Below are 20351 nucleotides of genomic sequence, written 5' to 3' on the forward strand. Positions count from 1 at the left end.
CCTTTCTTATAATCAGAGTTGGGCATTATTCGAATACATTTTTATGCGAATGATTGCAAATGAGATTTGCGAATAAAATGAAGTTGTTCGAGAATAACGAATAATTTTTTTATTCGAATAAATTTTTAACGGATTCGCGTTGCACGTACCAGCGCATCATTCGAATAAAAAATTATTCGTTATTCTGGAATAACTTCATTTTATTCGAAATCTTCGTAATTCTCGTTTACAAATGGCCTGTGTTCGAGAGAAACTCGTGTTGTTCACGTTCCCAATGAATCAGAAAATAAATCATCGAGAATGAACATCCAGACAGATAATGGCGGGTAGAAAAAGAGGACCATGGAAGTTGCTGCTGCATCACCGTCTCCATAATTCACCTTCGATTCATCAAAATTACCTCGTAACTTTATCTTCACTTCGAAAAGGCGACCGTCCCTTTGCTTCCAGGTCTTCCCTTTATTTCCTCTACGTTTTATGAATATAAAGCATCGCTTCATTCGAAGAAAATTCATCGCTATTACTACACTGGAACTATAGTTACACGAAATTCTAATTTCTAAGAAATCTTAAGTATCCTCTACTAATCGTACTATCCTTTCTAAACTTCTGAAATTCTCTTGCACTTAAATTTTCCATTTCTTCAATAAAATTTGCCATTATATTTCCCTCTATCCAAATATCTAAGGTATTTTCATTTCAAACGACAATAAACACAATTTACCCTTCGTTTTCGAAGATTACGCTACCAAGACATTAATATTTCCCAGTGTCTACAAACTTTGTTTGTTACGGTTTTAAATTCCATTCAGGAAATTCAGACTGATCAATCTATAATTCGGCTTAAACTTCTCAAAATTGCTTGGCAACTTCGTCCATCAGTGGGATTCAAGCAGGGGTATTATTATGCCCGCTAACAAGCTGGTACGCCTTGTTTCGATTCAGCCGGATGGACGTGCGTGTTTGCATAACAATCAGACGTTTCTGAGCGTGTTCCCCTCTATACAGCGTGTCTCGAAATGCCTGGAGGTTCCTTTCGAAAGCACAGGTCGGAAACGTGGAATGGAGCATTCTTGTACGAGCCTTCGTTTGCGAGAGAATCGATTTTGTAAATGTAGGTATGGGGTGCACACGTGTGCTTGACTAAGGCACGAATTTATGGATTCCTCTGCGCATTTCCGCAGGATGTCACAAAATACGCGATGCAACCTGAAGGAAGGCAGTTCCTATTGAAGGAACAAATCGAACAGTGGGAAATAAAGTTTGCTCCACGGGAGACTTCGTTTTCGAGGGAATCGATTTTGGAAGTGTTTGATGAGGATATATTTTAAAGAATCATACAATTCTGTACGAATCTCCGCGGATGTTTTTCACCAGAAATTATTATTGTATCTGTTGTACATAAATATAATAGAAACTTGCAGACAGTTCAACGAAACTAAATGTTAGTCCCCATTCCCGAAGGAATAGGTGAAAAGTGTGTAATCAATATTCTGGTAGGACCCTTTACTTTCGAGGAAATGGATTTTGGAAATGCACGAGCACGTTCATCGACCAAACGTAAGCCTCGACTTCACGAATTTATTTTACGTGCTCCTATCCCATTTCTACATAGTTTGTTATAAGAAGACAATATTATCTCCTATTATAAATACGCTAGACATCTATAAGGTTATTTGTTAAATCGAAGTTCAGTCGATCGCTACCAAACATTATCATCTTGATATTTGATTTCCTCTGAAACGAAAGCTGGCTACGAACGAATTTTATGTTCGTGCGTTTCATTGAACTTTTCTTAACGAGGAATCATTCGAGCTGTATCGGGCACTTTGAAGCACCCTGTATGGTCATGGTGGACGGATACAATCGATTGCCGATAGACACCCTTTGCTATTCCGTGCCACTCTCTCTCTGGGACTAAAAATGTCAAGCACAGAAGTAAGCGCCTCGCGTGGTCTAACAATGCCACGAATCCAGAGCACGGCTGATCATTAACTTGCAAATTGTGTCGATGGAATGTTGAGAAAGACTTCGACATGTACTTCGTTCGGCTTTCTATGTTATTTATACTCGACCAGGCTATTCAAAGCTGTCGACGTTGGAACTCTTTTCAGTAAAATGTCCCGAGTACACTTTTATTACCCCAGTTTATAAGAATCGAATTATTTGTGAATGCAGTTTATTATCTGCTCTGTTTTATGCGAAGTATCGCGGGGAACTTAATTAATAGAATCTTGACTTAAAAATAATTAAGTATGCGGGTTTCTTATATAGTCCTTCTGTGCGTGGAATTATTTGTTTTTCATGAAATTGTTTGAAAAGGACGTAGTACTGTCAGCGAGCGCCGATCACAGGCGATCACAGGTTCGCAACAAAGAAGTTTCAAGCTGATCGCCAATCAAGCCAGCGAGCTCGTTAAGTTGCACGCTCGTAAAACGTGATTGCACTTCGGAAGTTCAGCTATTTTTATGTCTCAATTATGAATTCGCGGTCGTTTCGCGAACTTAAGCCGCCCGCGCGGACATTTATGGCGCAATTTCTAACGCCGCGCAGACTGGTGAAAGTAAATTTATATCACGGTTTAGATTAAAAAGGAAGTTACGCCCGCAAGAAGATTAGCATTTAACGGTGATTTCGTGCCTGAAGCGTTGGAAAAATCGAACAAATCACCGCGATTATCGAATCACGAAGCTATCCCGCAACTCCCATCTCTTCAACTAAGAAAAACGAAGTCGAATATGCGGCAGAAGCGAATCTCGTCCCGAAGAAATCATCTAAAGGAGCCTCCTTAATAATTTAATAAGCACACACATCTGCAAAGTAAAAATACCGAAACGAGCCACTAACCACCGTTCTGCGAATAAAGCAGATGAGAGTTTAGAAATATAGGAAATCCCGGTAACCATAAGAAACTAATCATTACGCCGAACGAAATGCATCGACTTAGTTCCGACACCGCGCCGTGTCCCCTGGATGTAAAGCGGTGGTTCGTCGCCGTCCCAGAATCGCCACGATATTCGATCGACCGTTGCATATTCATAGCTGGCAGCTTGTATTCGTTCGATCGTGTCTGCAGAGGGAACGTGAATTCGGTGTCTGAATAGACAGGGTGGACACGCCGAATTCGGAGTGCGCAGCTCCTGGCCAGAGTGGAAGGCGAGGGTGTGATGTGACGGGGTTGGCCTCGGTATCGGGAAACAGACAAAGTTCCTCGGGACGAGGAGCTTTCTCTCCGCGAATTAATGGCCATTTGCTGGCAGGGACGTTATTTGGCCGATATTTTACTCGGTCGAACATTGGAAAAAGTTTCGGCTGGCCCGGTTCCGGCCCCGCTCTACCGAAACGCGGCAAAGAGGAACCGTCAACGAGCGTGTCCCCCGTTCCCTTTCATTGTTCCCACGTTTCTCTCTGCCTCGTGGTCGGCCGTGGTTCCAGTTTTGCCTCGTTTTTCCTCCCACGCCTTTCCTCGTCTCTGGTGTCGTTTCCCCTCGTTTCCCGCGACGTGTCCCTTCCATGTCCGGGCACATCGGAGGACGATTGTGGGTATCTGGCCCTTTGTCGACGAAAAATGGCCCGGCGTTGCGGGGGGACGGCGATTCGGTTATAGAAATGCGAGCAACGCGACAGAGGTCTTAGTGGAAGTCAGGCGGCTGGCCGAGCGCTCCCTTTGACGATGGAGGATCTCCTCAGGGGATCGTACCCCCATCCTTTAAGCTGCGGCTTCGCGAAACTGTGAGCTTTTTATAATATCCTCGGAGCCCCCTCCGCTAAAGAGCTAACGAGTCGTAGAGGGTGTTTCGATAACCTCGTTAAAAGACGGTCCCTGCGAACGTATTCGTGACATCGGTACATCGATCTCCTCTGAAGCCTCGTGGAGACGTACTCCTGCGACCCGTAGAAAAGGAAAGTCAGGAGTCTGCTTTGTCTTTATTCAAGATTATTCTTTGTGGATGTATCTTAGGTTGTAGAGCTACAGCTGAGTGTGTGCAGCTGGCAAACGGTTTTACTCATTCACGAAGACTTCCTTCCAGGTTTTCTTGTCTTTCTTCTGCTGTTTTAAGCTCTCGTTGGGTTGGGTCAAGAGATCCGGGTGTTTCGATACTTTCTTTCCTATCGAACCACGAGGAAGAGGCTAGAATTAATAGGTAAATTAACGTACTCGTTGCAAAATCTATTTTTTATGTAGTTTCGTTCGATTTCATAGATGAAGATACGACCACGTCGATCACAGTCGGAACGGAGGTGTTTATAACGAAGCAGGGCATTTTCAATGTGATTACACGAAACAGAGGGGGCAATCCGAAATTCATTTGATCCCCCGTATATTTCGAACTTTTTGGCCACCCTATATCCGTGGTCTGCGTTTCTCTTAATTACACAGGACTTTGATATCGGGCCGGCTACAAAGGCGTTTCATCGTCGAACTCCGCGTTGTAATTAAATTTTTACTTTAATATTTCCCCCCGAAAAGCATGCCCGTGGACTCTGCAAAGCACGCCCGTCCTCGCCTTTGATCCGCGATTTAAAATTGGATAGGAAACGGGGCGCGATCGAACGCCTCTAATGAGAGTCACGAAATGACTGTATAAAGGAATGTTTCGCTTAAAATATCGACAAAGCTGTTCAATCTGAGCCGTAGAGCAAAAGTAAGATTCATTAATCCACCGATTCAACATAGAATGTAGAAATATATTCATTTCTTTGAAATATACACTTTTAGTCCGCCTAAAGAGTTTCAGAAAATCATGCACCAAAATTACGAAGCTAAAATTAAAGGGACTCGAGAATGATAGGTACCTATAGCTGTACCTTCGTGTATAGAGCAATTCTCTGCCCATCTTTACCACCAATTATCGAACACCCTGTATACATTGATATTAATTTAAACATAACATGTTACAAAGTGGGTACGTAGGGAAATGGGTGCAGTAATTATCCAAGCGAAGGGGGGCTGCAATTGGGAATACAAATGTGGCGACAGATGTTGGAGTCCAATGTGGAATGCAAGGTCGATTGAAAATAGCAAATGTTTTTCCTGCGGTATGTCAGGTCGCCCCGCGTTAGCCTCAGCATTCACTCAGCTTTCACACGTAAATTCGATCTGTAACGAAGCTTGTAACATTTTGCGAAACACAACACGGTCTCTCGCCGATGGCAAGCAGGTGGCTTCAGTGGTGGAGATGGGTTCTGGTCAGACCAGGCTGATCCTATCCTTGCTCCTACTACTGGCATAGAGGCGCGCGACCGCAGCATCCACCTTTGAGGGTGCTCTCTCGGCGTCGCCACAAAATCAAGTAAATATACCGAGTGTTTATAAATTAGAGCGCAAAACTCTGATGCACCACGGCTTCGTTACGCTACATAATTCTTCGTGAAGTGGAGAGCAAGTTGCACGTTGAAAATGTCGAATTTGAGGGACTTGTTTAATGTTTGCTGGGACTGAAGTTTTTCACTTCAAGTTAATCGTATGCTGCGTACATGATTCGTCTGTTACGAAAGTCAATATGTATTAGCGTAATAGTGATAAAATAATTTCCGACGAAGTTAACGTTTACGAAGGAATTCTCTGAATTTTCGTTTTATATTACGATTTGTCCGCGTCGTATCATTTTCATCTGTTTCCATCGAGAAAGCCACGTCACGAGCATACCGCACCTTTGCACTTGTGTCGCTTGAAACGAGGGCGCGATGATTATTATGAATTTACGAATAACCAGCTGCGCTGTCGTTGATTCGTCTCTTTAATTGGACAATGGTGGTGGGGGGCGTATGTAAATAAGCAGCGGTATAAATAAATCGAGCGAAACGCGGTTAGAAGTTATTCTATAGCGCGTTGAAATACGTTGATTTCGGAGGTGATACGAATCACAGGTGAAATTATTTTCATTTCAATTGTATACCACAAAATTAATTTCCCGTCCGCCCTGGTGCACAATGATTGCGGACTAACAACATCAAACATTTAATGTGCGGGATTAATTAAAAAAGGGTTGTACTATTTCCAGTATATTCTAGCAGATTCTTTTCCTGTATAGTTATTTAATTACTATTCAGCGTTTCGTGAAATTCGCTAGTATTCTAAGAAAATTGAATCGTACCTATTACTACACAGCAAAAGATTCAAAATCTCTACCTCTTCGTATTCGAGACAGCTTTTTTTACAACATCCCTCTGCCTCGAAAGGTTACAATTATTCAACAAACTGTTACAGGAGAAGCATAGATGTCTCCGATAATTGTTAACTGAATTTAAGAACCGTCGATCGCATCGAATTAACGACAGCGAAGAAGGAATAAAGGTCTCGATGTACGTCTCTTCGCCGTCGAAGGAGATGGCATCGACGGGGGAGCGCGTAAACGCGACCGATACCTTTATCCGCCCTGTCGGTAAACATCGTGCAATTTCAGCTCGATACTCGGCTAAGGCGAAGGATCAGGATCCCTGTTCGGTGCATACACGGTGAATCCTCGGCGCAATAAAGTCAGCGTCGTAGGGCCCTCGAAATCGAACGTCAAAGATATTTTTCGTCTACGCGCCCCTGTTCCGTCGACCATGCAGACGCTTTTATGTCTTCCGTTTTCATTTTCTCTCTTTCCTTCCCCCGCTGCGCCGCGCCTCGCCGCTCGCCCGGGAATCCTTCGCCCTTTCAGGAATCGAGCAGAAAGAGGACGGTTCACGGGAGCGCATGCAAAGTGGTTTAAGATATAGAGCAGATACACGTTCCCCGCTTCCCCCGATCCACGCTCCTCGCCCTATTCTTCCTCTGTCCCTCTCCGTCTTTCTGCTTCTTATCCGCTTCCGATCGGTCGAGCCTGAAATCGAGACAAGACACGGGCCTATGAGCCGTCGTTTGCTCCCGGGGTATCGAGGCCGAACGCGTAACGATACCTTAAGCGGCGAATATTTGGCAGAATTTCAAAGGTTTTCCAACTCCGACGAGGGGGGACCAGAGACCAGGAGGTAGTTCGTTTGCTGAGCAAGCGGCTGGAGGGAAATATCGTAACGGGGTATCGACCGATCGAAACAGGAAATGCGAAAGGGGGTACTGGATTCGATGGTAGGCAGCGGGGTTCAGGCGAAGGTGGGTGATACAGTGGAATTTTCAATATCTGATTCTTTGAAGTATTCGGAACATTAGGAGGGTGTATGTTAATATGATCGGTGTAATAGCAATGTAATTCTCTTAATATAAAGCAGATGTAAGCCTAAGGCTTGAAATGCTTAAAAAAAAAAGTAATGTTTCCGCGCAGTCGAATGTGTTTGAAATTCCCAAAAGTGTAGTATGTAAATAGTGAGTAAAATGGGCTGTTTACTAGTGGTGCATTTGTAACTTAATTCGCTGTATAACGTTAAATGCATCTACGGTGGGAGCGGTGTCTGACCACACACTGACCGCCACTACTTGCTCGTCTCATCTAGTAGAGGAACCGTTCATGAGGCACACAAGGGAAGTAATTCCCGTTTCTTTAAACATTGTTATTGTACCGGTGAAACCACGAGCTACAAACGTAGAATCTAGACGCATACGTTGTTATGTAGAGGGACAATATTCATTATAATACTACCTGTATTCCTCAACTTAGGAAGAATTAACCTGATCACGCGATGTGTCCCTGGAGACCATAAAATACCGAAGAAGAGAAGCCACAAAAAATCCTGTAGACACATAATTCACATTCCCTTTTCCACGAGTATTACAAACACCAAAAATCTTCCTTTAAGAATCTAACAACTAAAAATAAATCCCCGCTTTCTCAGGACTCTTCTCTCCCCTTACCAATCACGAAAATTAAAACGGTATTAGACTATTGGATCCCCACGCCTCTCCCGAAGCCAAAATTAATTTCTCCGCATCCCCTGTTAACGTGAACGCGTACGTCCTCGTTAACAGGGGAGCAGCGTGTCCCGTTAACTCGTCCCCCTAATTCGCTCATTTTCCGCGCAGCTTGCCGAGGCGTTCGCGCGCGAAAAACGGCTGTCCGCGAAATTCGATTTCGATTCACGAGCTTGCCCACGGCGATCCAAGTTTAACGCAATCTGTCTTCGTTTGTCAGGCTTGCCTTTGATACGGTTCCACGGGCATCGACGCCCGCCGCGGCGTCGGTGGACACGAGAAAATAATCAAATCTCCCGGCGAAGCGGGGAATTGTGATTAATGAGACGTGCGCTCGCACGCAAAAACCACCCCCGCGGCCGTTTCGCGCACGACTTTTCGCGTGCACGCGAGTTCCCGCGGCGCTGTCGCCGAAACTGTGGCGAACTTCTCACATTTCACGGCGCTTTTTCGACTGGTCATTTAATTACGGCGAATACCTCGGGGCTGTTTGTGTGTTAATAACGCACGGCTGTGCAGGGCGCACTGCGAGCATCGTGCAGTTCTAGAACCTTTGGGATTCTGAGGTGGAAAGCTGACAAGTTTGGGTATGATATTGGTTGTTAGGAAATAGTGGAATAGAATTGTATTTTATATAGAATTTGTGTAGCATTTGGTCCATTGAGGGATTAAAAAATACATATTGTTATGTTGGGTGTAAATAATCAAGGGTGATGCTATATTATCGCTTCCCCACCCACGCACGAGAATTTTCAAGAATTTTTCTAAGGAAGGTTTCAACTCACTTGGAGTGTTAGGATGTATGTACTTTCAACCGAGTAGGTATTCTGATCGCCTGAAAATATTTGGATTTTTCCATTTGAGTGAAAAGATATTATTTTTTTATTTTTTAACCATTGCGTGGTGTTTGTTTTTGTAAGTTAGAATGCTATATAAATTGCGATGACTATTCCAGAGTCGACTGTAACGAGAGCCTCCGTTCCCTAAAGCAGAGGTACAGTTTCGTCGTATTAAAATAGTCCAGATGAATTTTCAAGCGGAACGTAATGTAACGAAACTGAATACATTCATGCGCGCCCCCAAGTATAATACGCTGCATAATATCATGCTTTATTAAACGGGAGGAGGGAAAAAATACTCCCACGTGTAATCCGCTTTCGCGATACGATTTATTTTCAGTCGTACTAACGAGATCGAGCCTTTCAAAAAATGGGGTAAAACTGTTCTGCGCACTTCGGTAATATCCTCTCGCTCGTAAAACTTCTCATACTTCCACGTTCCTTTCGCACACTATCAGAAATAACTTGCCCACCTTTTTGGACATCTCAAATACCTGCAAGAATCCTATTCCATAGAAGGTTACTTGAAATTACTAAAAACCACTATATTCTAAAAAATTAAATTACTAAAAACCACTATTTCACTTTTCTCCAATTGAAAACTAGGCTGCTAAAATCGACCACGAATCTTTCGTATCTTAATCTTCCAAAATTCTCCATCACATTTAGTCTCCACAGAAAATTAAATTAAAACAGAGCCACAGAAATGCATGAACGTGCAAAAGGTGTAAGAAACAGGCATAAAAAAGATCTCGAATATAAATATTCCCTGATCACTTCAATCTGTTTCTCAGACCACTCCGGAAATATCGCAGAAGTGTCTCTAATTTATTCCCCTCGGTTTCGATCGTTCGCCGAGAATCACGCGCGACGAGTCTTTTAAATATCGCGTGCATCTTTCCTTCGATTCCCCGCGGCTTCGGTTGGTTTCGGTCTGGTGGGCTTCTATTTTCGCGAGTGGGCTATGTTATGTATTCGTTAAAGAAAGCCTCTTACCAGCCCCTCTTATCTCCGCTCTTTTCGCGGCGAAACGACGTCGCGTGCTCGTATCCGCTTCAGATAGGCGGGCGCGTACGTGCGCGGGAATGGAAAGCCCGTGACGAGGAGCGAGGCAGTCGGCCAGAAAAGAGCAGGAAATGAAAATATAAGAGATCCAAAGGCGCCGCGGCGCTAAAGGAGGCGCGCCCCAGCGAAAGACGCGACCTGGATGTAATTGCTTGATCGTTCTCCCCACGAAAACCGAACATTTCTGCGCCGAATGTCTCTCTTTCGCTTTCCCAGCTCGCATCGCCCTGGAAACCACCACCTCGCTCCCTGGGAACAGAAACCCACAGAATACACTTTCTTTTCTACCTACAGCTAATCCTCTTTCTCCCAAAAATACGATCTCGAAACGCTTGAAAAATTTTCTTTAACATTCGTGGTGCTCTTCAATGCATTATAACTTCGCGATGAAACAGGCGAGTAACTAAATCCACTAAATTCAGGCTTCTGATTTTACAGAAATCTGTAACAGCTTGTTATCGAAATACATAAAGCACGATTTCAGGGGATAGCCTCCACCACGCTGTTTCCATCATTTTCCAATTCCACTTGCTTCGCGAAACCACTGTGAAAAGCACTGGTGAAAAGAGAAATTCGATTGCGCAGAAACGAGTAGTCCCTGGACATTCCTCCGCGTTCGTGCGCCTTTTAGAAAATGAATATCTCGTTTACGAGGTCGCGGATCCCCTGCAGGATCGTATGCAAACATGTTAGGGGTAGTCGGGCCAGATACACCCTCCACGCCGACACGGCTGATAACAAAAGCACCAAATGGACTTCCTACGCCGATTTCAGCGCGAATAGAAAGAGAAAAAAAACGAACGTTTCCCTGGCAGATATTGTAGTCGAAGTATGAAGCGCGAGCTATCTCGCCCCCGGACGGGGAAAATCTCGCGTCTTCTTGACGAGCGAGGAAAAGGCTTCCACCAGTAATCGAGCTCCGGTTTCGATATTTGAATTGCGCCTGAAATTTCAATATTTATTCCGCCGAAATTGGGGCAGCACGGCACCGTCGCTTTATCGTTAAATAATAATACAACAAATCGAGTCGCCCGCGCCTCTTTAATTGCGATTCATTTGTCGGGCTGCCGTCGATGAGGTAAACCGATCGGCACGCTTCCATTCGCAGAGCCATTGTGATGGTGTTTTTCCAGTTCCGCGGGATAAACGCGAGCTATTTGGCATTTTCGGGAATTGTGCGGCTGTTTGCGCGTCGCGTGTTTGCGCTTCGGGATGCGAAATGTGTTCGACGCCAGAGATAATCGTGGGTGGGACTGGATGCCGACAGAGGGATGCTCTACAGAGTACTCGGAATCGTTGCTCCGCGATTATTTCAGGAACCCTCTGTGCGCCAGTCTTTCGTCGTGGTGCGCGTTTGCGACATTTCAATGGCTGAAAAAGTACTTGCCAGGTACGTCTCTACAGAGGAGACAGGTTTTATCGAAGGAGGTAATTAATTTTCCGAGAGCAACAGAAGACGAAGCAAAATTGCCCGTAGTATTGGGTGGAAATGAAGATTGCATCGTGCTTCCTCTTCATAAATGGAAAGAATGGTTTCATTTGTTAAATTCAGTGGGGAGAGGGAAAAGAAATTGCTTAGAGCATCGCGTAAATGGAACGGTGACTCGTGGCGGGTCAGTGGGCGAAGGTTACACGGTCTCTTGAAACTCTGAATTAAGCTGGCTAAAATTTCTATCGTTTCTATGGAATAACACGTCTGTGTTACTCGTTTGTTTCAGGTTGTAATCAGAAATTATGAGGTGGCTGTGGATTATCGTGCTGATAGCTCTGGCGCTGCCAGCCGCCGTGCCACGGAAGACGCATCGCAGCAAGCCCAGTAAAGTATCATTTATTTTAATCGTTCTCGCTCTCCTTTTTCCTTCCCTCCCTCGGAAAACGGTTACCAGACGGGAGGATTGCCCGCGAACAACCCGAGAATTCTGTTTCGCCGGGCTATTACGATATTTTCTGGATGTTTCTTGCATTTTAAAAGGAATTGCTCGCAGAACTACCCTCCCTGCACATGCGCACTTATTCAAATAAAGTACCTGCTCTTTTTACGCTTCTGGTCGTGGCTAAATTCATCCCACTCAATTTTGTGCACAAAGGTGGATAAAAATTACACTTCTGCAATTTTATTTGTATACTACTACGGTTGCCCGAAAATTCCGATTTTTTTAAACTGTGCAGGTTTTTAGAGGACCTTAATGGAAGTAGGTATCAGGCAATTTTTCGTTTGTGACCGTTTTCGGTTCTTCGAGGTGAAGACACCCCTTAAAGGTTAATTATACCATGCATATTTAAAAAGATTAAGAAAACGTGGTTTTCTTCTTAATTTAAACAACAAATTTTAAACAATTCGATTACACAGTTTTATAGAGCTTAAAAAGCCGTTAAGTTTTCATTTTAATAATTTGTTATATTTACTACAGTTTCCAAGATATAGGCACAGGGAAGTAGGAAATCATACATTAACCTTTAAGGGGTGCTTTCACCCCGAAGAACCGACAACGGGCATAAACGAAAAATTTACCGATCTTCCCTCGTTAGTATCATTGCTCTATTTTCACTCAGTTCTAGTTGAATTATACCATTTTCATTATTCTTCACAACTCTGACTCACTATTGTCCTTAAAATTTTCAGTCGCCTAATTTCTGAACAGAAAATTCCCAATTCCGTATTTACGTAGTACAAAAACGTATTTCTGTATGAATATACTCGTGAATACAACTGAAACTTCAGTTGCAACGAGAGATATCTGTACTAATAGAATAACACGTTCTGTGTCGCGGTGGGAATTCCAATTTTTAGTGGCGCTATAAAAAGCGATAAGAGAAGTAGATTGTGATATTCAATTATAATAAAATTGTAATTGTATTATATTCTTCATACTCTCACCTGTTTTTGTTCTATTTTGATTTCGACACTGAATTGAGAAGTACCTTCTCCTTTTGAATGAAAAATTCACTCCCGATCAATATCGTGGTTCAGGTGGCACGAGACGTGTTAATAGAGTAGAAGAATGTTAGGGTAAGAGGGATCGCGATGGAAGAACGCAGGGTTGCTCAGATTTTTCGTGGGTTTCTGGCAAGCGATAGGAATGGCGAGGCTGGTATCTTGGAGATCGCAGGAACATTCATTATGCGCAGCTGTTACGGCGAGCTCTAAACTTCATCGCCTCTAATTTTGGGTCCGAGAAAGAGTACCAATATAAAGTTGCTATAAACAATGCTCCAGGATGCTGGTATACTAGCAGTAGTTCCGCGAGCACGGTTACTCGGAGAGTTCCATAATCTGCAAGTAAAATTTATGCAGGGAAACGTGCATGGAGATATGAAAGGTATCGCGAAATCTCGTGTGCAGCAAGAACAATAGTTTATTCAATTATATTATAATTCTGGGTAGCTTGTTGGCCCAACTGGCGTATTAAATTCTATTTTTAAGATGTAATAAGTGGGATGTAAGTATATTGCTACAAATTGGTTTCACATTTTAGAAATAAGTTTCTGGAAATTTATATTTCAGTGGATTTAATTAGTGATACCTTTTATTTCATTTGTGTCAGATAAAACATGCGAGCTTTTCAAAGATAATTTTTTTCATTTTAAATTAGTATTATTATTACGTTTCACTTCATTATTAGTTATGGCTCATTGTTATCTGAGCTGTGTAATGACAAGGGAATTAATTACCTTTGAAGTTAAAATTTGACTTCGAGGAGCTCTGTTAATTATTATTATTTATATGGGTTGGTCATTCCGCTGCTTATGAGAAGCATTATTAAATTTCAGGGAGCTGCACGTCACATTAATATGTTTAGAGTGAAAATGATAAAGTAAAGTCGAATATGTTTTCGAGAATTTCATGAATAAAGGAATAAAGGCGGAAGTTGTACTGCTTTTATTGATAGAATAACGTTGAATATGCGAGAATGCAATTTTTGAATTTCATATTCTGCATAAAGAGTTTGTTTTTTTAATAGCTTTATATTTGTAGCTTGAACATGACTCCGTAACAGCCTTGTTCATGAAATTTAAAACGTGTTTCAATATAATAAAAGATTCATTTTTACTATCAATTCATATGATATTATTCTGGAACGGAGGGAATATTACAATTTTCCAAATTAAGTAATTCCAAAGTAGAATTTTCCCACTGCCGTCGAGTTTAAATTAATTTCACTAAAACATATTCCAATGCATGTTAGCAAATGGATGTTAACATTTCTCGTAATTTCTTCAATCATCGCTCTAAATTAAACTGAAGTATTCCATATTTCTGTTTCTAATTTCACTCACTAATTGTTGAATCCTGCGTCTGCTTCGAGAAGAAAAGCAATAAAAAGTATCTGTATTAAATTTAATTTGTTCGCGATATAGAGCCGTCATAAAAAGAGCACGAATCAGAAGTGCATCAAAACATTTGAAAAAGTTTGTTTTCCAAAGGCTTCGCATACCTTCAGCTTGCCATAAAATGAAATACTCCTAAACGTTGAGCTCGTTTCTAGAGAATAATAAAACATTATTAAATTTCTCCAATTTTTCCACTTGTTAAAGTTCACATCCTCCCTTACACTTCGAGTGCTATAAATGAATTTCTAGAAACTGGGAGCTCCGATCAAGCAAAGTTTCAATGAAAGAACACGTACCTACCTACGTTGTAGCAGAGTCAATCAAGTCCTCCTGACTGGATTAAAGTCCTTCGGCGATATTAGACAAGTACACCCTGAATTACACGTTACACCCATCTATATCGTGATTCGAAGCTAAGCGGTCGGGCGTAAGCAACGATAACTTGATCTCCCTGCAGATTACTCTCAACCCTAATTTATCGGAGCAAGCTACGAATACGAGGGATCAGATTGTTATCCACTTGTAGCTTGATAAAATCACGGCCCCCAAACAATCTCTGACCCTAATTTAACATTTGGTCCGGCAGGGGATCAACTTTGGCCAAAGTGAATAGCTCGCCTCTCAACTTCGGAGGCCAAATGCTTGATCCGTACTTAGGGGGGGTTGAAACAAACTTCCCAGAGAATTATTCATCGGTAGACGACGTTTATCTCCTCGAGAGCGAACTGGGACAATGTTTCGCCGGGACAACGTGGAAATTTTAAGGAAAATCGACGTGCAGATTGTTCAGCGAGTCTGCTGCTGATCAAGATATTCCTTTCGAGATTCTTTGACAGTCTCATTATTTTCTCAATTTGTTAATTTTCACTCGTACTCATTTATTTTTTTATTCTTCTATCACTTAGAAACGCGGTTCTTTCCCTACAGCGATTGATATTTCGAACTCTACAGATTGTTTTCAGAAGCTAAATCTGTGTTTCTGAAAATTGCTCAGGAAATGCATTTCCATTTCCTATCGCCTTGTGGGTTGTAATACATATAATTACGGATTTAAGTCAGTCAATTCTTGACAGTCCGAGTTAAAGTCGACTCGGACACTTTAATCCGAGGATTAAACCTTCTGCCGTTCCAGAGGAGGCTATATAGTAGCGTCAGCCACTTTTGGCTGGCATGGCAGCGGAAGAATTAAGGGCTGATTCATTCAATTTCGTTTAGCGAACTCATGAAGGTCGCGATGGCAATTTGTGGGGTCGGTGAAAGCTGCAGAGGGCAGTGTCTATTTGTAGCTCGCGAGATTCAATACGGACCACGACTCTCATAATTTCCTGGCGAAGTTTTTTGCCACGCGCCCCTGCAGGCTCTGGCACAGAAGTTCGCCCGTTGATTCGCCGAAAAATGCTGCTGCTGATGTCGAAAAACGGGTCTCGTTCGTTTTGCCCTCGCCGCGGCGGAATCTTCGACGTCGCAGCTGTCGTCGTGTCTGTGAAAGGGGCTCGCGGTCCGTATTTACTCGGGGGCGAAGTTAGCGAACTATGACGTCTGTAATAAATCGGTCCTGCCGCGAGCTCAGAGGCACTGCCACCCTTGAGCTAATAAAAATTCATGCGACGCGCGTGCGTTGGGGGGGTGTGAAGCTCGAAGGGATATTATAAGAGAAAGATTCGGGATTTTCGAGGGTGTGTGGCATTTCATTTGAAGTATGACCGAGGGCCACCCCACGAATATTAAGTTGAAGCAATTGAACTCACGTGTATTGTAATAATGCTAGGGAACCATATTGGATGTTATTACTTCAGAATTCAATGAAAAGGTAACAGAAAGCAGATAAATAATTTCCACGGGTACGCTGATAATTCCTTGACCATTTAAGAAATTCCCTCAGCCTCCCTCTGCCATTTCGAGCCCGACGATTCCTTCGCTACAAACCTCGCCTGTTGGCGACACCGATCGTTACATATCGTGCATTTGCTTTCGACTATCGCGTGCATCGGAAGAGAGCTCCGCCGCGCCCGCCCCGAATGCTCGCGCATATGGCATTAGGGAAAGCACATTTCCCGCGGCATTTCCGTGGAAATATTCCGTGCCCTGTCTGGCGCGCGATGCTCGAGACGCCGCGCCCGCTGTGCTCTCCTCCACCGGGGCCAGAAGGGTAAAGGGTATGAAAATAGAATGTTATTGCCCGTTTGGACGTACCCGATGCAGTCGATATTCTCCCTTTAAAGCGGACACTTGTTCCGCTCGCGGAAGGGAAGGAAATGGAGCAACGCGTACCAGCCGAGGACTTTTATTGACAACGAATATCAGTTATCGGCGGCAGTCCTCTGCCGGGAGTGCAACTGTTTGCATTTGCTTTCAGCGCCGAGGCTGTACGGGGAGAGGGTGCCCGTCAAGCTAATCAGGACGAGCAGCAGCAAGGTCCGCCAGAAGATCGTCGATATTCACAACTACTTTCGCACGCAGGTCAAGCCTCCCGCCTCTAACATGCTCATAATGGTAAGCGCTTCGTTAAGCTCGTTACTCGCGGCTCCTTTTCACGCGAGACACTTGTGCGGCCCGCGAGTGGTGTTTCAGATGCATTCACTCGACAGAGGCACGAGCACGTTTCACGGGTGGAGAAAGAGATTCAGTCGTTTAATGAAAAGTGGAGAACGTAAATATGCGTGCGACTCGAGCCCTCAGTTACAGAAGTGTCTCGTGTGAAAGGGCCTATTACGGCGCGGTCTCGATAACTCCAGGCACCTAAATGGGACAAAATCTGAACTGAATAGATCTTCTTAACTTCTTTGGAGTACCACCTTGAATTAAAGGAATACTGGCTTTAAGCAGGCTTAAGATTATTGAGAATCCGTTGTGTTTTGTTGGTAGGGTAGGACCTTGATTATCTGAAATTAGGAGGTATTACTTAGGTTGGTCCACATGAAATTGTCGTTTCGCGTAGGGAACTTTGAATGCAAATAATTTCTCCCTTTTAACTACTTCGTTTATTTTATTTTCTTTCACGCTATCTGCGATTCGTAATTTTATATGCGCCAACCCAATAATTAGTACCACGGTTCTCACACTCGATAATAAATTAATAAAGCATCACGGTTTCTTATCGCCCTATGTGGAGTGATAAAAATCAGCCGAATGACAAATTTAGCTGAATTCCACCCAATGCCCAGAGCTTATTCGAAAATCGTGAATGCTCCCTTCGCAGTAGAGTGCCAGATTACGTCTCGGGATGGGGGTTGAATTGCCAGAGAAGAATCGGCTTTGCGACAGAAAGAAAGGGTGTTTCAGCGTCAAGGTTCGCTGACCGTTCTTGAACACGGGCTTTTGCATCGGTAGAATAGTTTCTCAGCCTGCCGGACGCATTACGGGCTCATAACCCTGAAAGGTGGATGACGTGGGGGGCGTTCGTGGGCCGTTTCCAACCCTTAGCCGCGCCAAGCGCTTTGAAGTTCCATCGATTTCAACGGATTCCCTGGGCGAAATCCCGCGACGCGAATAGCGTCGGTAATTTTCCAGCACTCCTCTAGATGGGATCGTGTTCGAGATTCTTTGGGCTTCCTTTCTATGGAAATTACGTTCGATTGCGTTTAACGCGATCGATTCGCCGAGATTTTCGTTCGAGGGTGGGATGAGACAGAAGCACCAGCTTATTCGTGTCGGTATATGAAATTCTTTGGGGGAAAGTTGGGATCGCGCCTTCGGCTTATAATACAACTGATTTCAAAATGTAAACGAGTGTTTTTTTATTTCTACCCTCGGCCTTGAGAAGTCCTCGAGTTATATTGGCATTCTGAATACGTTCCGGATTATTCTCTGCAAAGGGACCCATCGGTTTTTCGTGCACAATTTCCGAAATTCCGTCGACGGAGGAGCACACCGAAATCTCCCGTTGGTTTTATCGCGAGAATGGAAATTACTTTCGGATCATGTTTATCCCCGTAAAACCGGCATTAAACTTTACGCACGAACTGCAGTTTACATAATCAGGACTCTGGAACTACTTTACCTATAAACAATGTCGCAACCCCACCTCCCTTCCTTCGATTTTATAGCCCAGTTTCGGTAATGCAATGGAAGTTTCAGCTGGAAATCTTTGGCTATCATGTGTTGTTCGGACGATGCATTGTCTGAGGATTGTATAAAATTGCTGGTGTTCTCGATACACCCGGCAGTTCGTTGGTTTATTTTCTGCTACCATTCACGTGCGACCACAAATCGTCTGCACGTTCGGAGAGCTGAAGAAATAAAACTCAAGTTCACTTTGTAGATGGGTTACTTGTTTTATTTGCATTCTGAATGTTAATAAAAGTGACCATGTCGATAAAATGTCAGAATTGGTACTTCCTAGTTTTAAATAAAGTATTCAATAAAGAATATAGATGTGTATTTGAAAATTCCTTTTTTTTACAAATTCTAAATATTTTTCAAAATTTTTAGCTTGTGTGACATCAATAGTAGAAATCATATGTAAATATAGTACCTACCTCTGTTTGAATAATTTTAGTTGAACTTCTTTAGTTTAACTTCTGGGACATGTTTATCTTCTCTTTTCACAAACTTTCTCCCGAACTAGCTCGCTCAGCCTCTGCATTGTGAGCTTATCATTAGGAGGCACGTTGAATTCGAATAAACACCCCTTTGTTCGTGGGCGAAACACGTTGCTTTCCAGAGGAAAAGTATGTGACTTTTCACCACATTGCGACATTCCAATTCACATTCCGGTAGGTGAATAACATTTCGTCGAACTGCAGTCGTAACGTGACTAGATTACGAATGCCAACGAAGCTCCAGGGTTTAAATATTTAAAACTACCTACGTAGATCGTTTCGACGCTTTTACATTTCCCTCCTTAGAAGCAATCGGAATACGAAGTAATAGCAGGACTATCAAAAAGTCCTCCCTTATTTTACCATATTCGTGTATGCCATATTAAACATCAGGAATTATTTTGAATTCGTCGATGCTCTTCAAACCTTTAAAAGGAACGCTATCGTTTCTTCCTAAAATCTATTCTCTGTACTAGGAAGTAAATATTTTATAATTTCAAATAACTCTTGTTAATTTTTTCTCATTTTTCTTGGAGAACTACAAATTGGTTATTTCGTGTCTCTATTTTTCTTCTTTTCTTCTTCTTGGATATGAGTATTTGCAGATACAAGATGTAATATATGGGTTTTGAATTCGAACGATAATGTTCGAATTAAATAATTATTTGATATGCACAAATCGAGTCGAAAGAGGGAATTATCGTTAGTAGACAACGAGACAGAAGTCTCGTGTCGGTTTGCTGTTTGGTCAAGCATTATTCAACAGTAATGAATGCTGTGGAGATATTTATCACCTCTGATGTATTACTGGTGAATAATCAGGATCAGGGAATGACTTATGACGTTGTTTATTATGCATTGGTCGTATTTAACGCAAAATATCTATGAAACAATGGAATGTTCACTTTGTGGCATTTCATCAGTCCGAGATTCATAATTTGACCTAACTAATATAGTTTGTGTAATCATTGGATTTTTGATTAGATGCTCAATTTTAAGCGAGACTATGCAAGTTTGAAAGTTACTGTAAATTTTTTTAAGGGAAATATACCAGTTTGTTATACAAGATTTACTTATTCAGAGTCGTAAGTGCGAGCTCCAAATTAATTAGAATACAATGAACGGCTTTAATCTTCTTTCTTTCATTCAATAAAATTTGTGAAATCGAATCTAATGTCGTGGAAAGATATAGATATATACAGAGGTGTGTTGATTGTGATGGCAATCTTTTATACAATAGAGTTTCTCTTATAAATACCCCAGGCTTTCAATAATACTCGAGATTATACCCCATCTGTGATTATTGTGATCAGCTTTGTCAAAAGCTAATTGATTTACGATATCAATCAGCATTAAATGGCTTGCACCGGTGGATTAAACAAGCCAGAATTTCATCAGTACGAACAAAAATTAATCATCGTATATCAGTTATATCTGTAGGTACTGTAATCTGCAATGCTAATTTTTGCAATACCTCTTTTTTATCACACGAAATGGTAGAAGCATTTCAGGCCAACTAAAATCAATTTTGCATTTCAAGCCACCGTTCCGATTTCCAAACATTAAAAAAGTTAGATTGCAGTATTGACTTACAAAAAAATATCATACATACTACATTTTTCAAAATTTCATCTCCGTTTTCTCTATCTTACATCGAGCACCAGAAAATATTGAGCATGCATAAGAAACTAGATTTAGTAGAACTAAAGTAAACCAGAAATTGACATACGATCGAGCAGA

General features: G+C 42.5%; 1 protein-coding gene across 5 annotated transcripts in view; it reads left to right on the plus strand.

Annotated features, from left to right (window-relative positions):
- Positions 1-20351, plus strand: part of LOC143372348 (cysteine-rich secretory protein 3) — a 79552-nt gene that overhangs the window by 37287 nt on the left and 21914 nt on the right. For all 5 annotated transcript variants that reach the window (XM_076818468.1, XM_076818469.1, XM_076818466.1 and 2 more), the window contains 2 exons: positions 11457-11554; positions 16427-16563. In XM_076818468.1, coding sequence (XP_076674583.1) covers positions 11473-11554; positions 16427-16563 — 219 coding nt within the window. In that variant the 5' untranslated portion in view covers positions 11457-11472. The remainder of the gene's footprint in view (positions 1-11456; positions 11555-16426; positions 16564-20351) is intronic.

This window comes from Andrena cerasifolii, chromosome 8 (genome assembly GCF_050908995.1).
Source record: "Andrena cerasifolii isolate SP2316 chromosome 8, iyAndCera1_principal, whole genome shotgun sequence".
Taxonomy (NCBI): domain Eukaryota; kingdom Metazoa; phylum Arthropoda; class Insecta; order Hymenoptera; family Andrenidae; genus Andrena; species Andrena cerasifolii.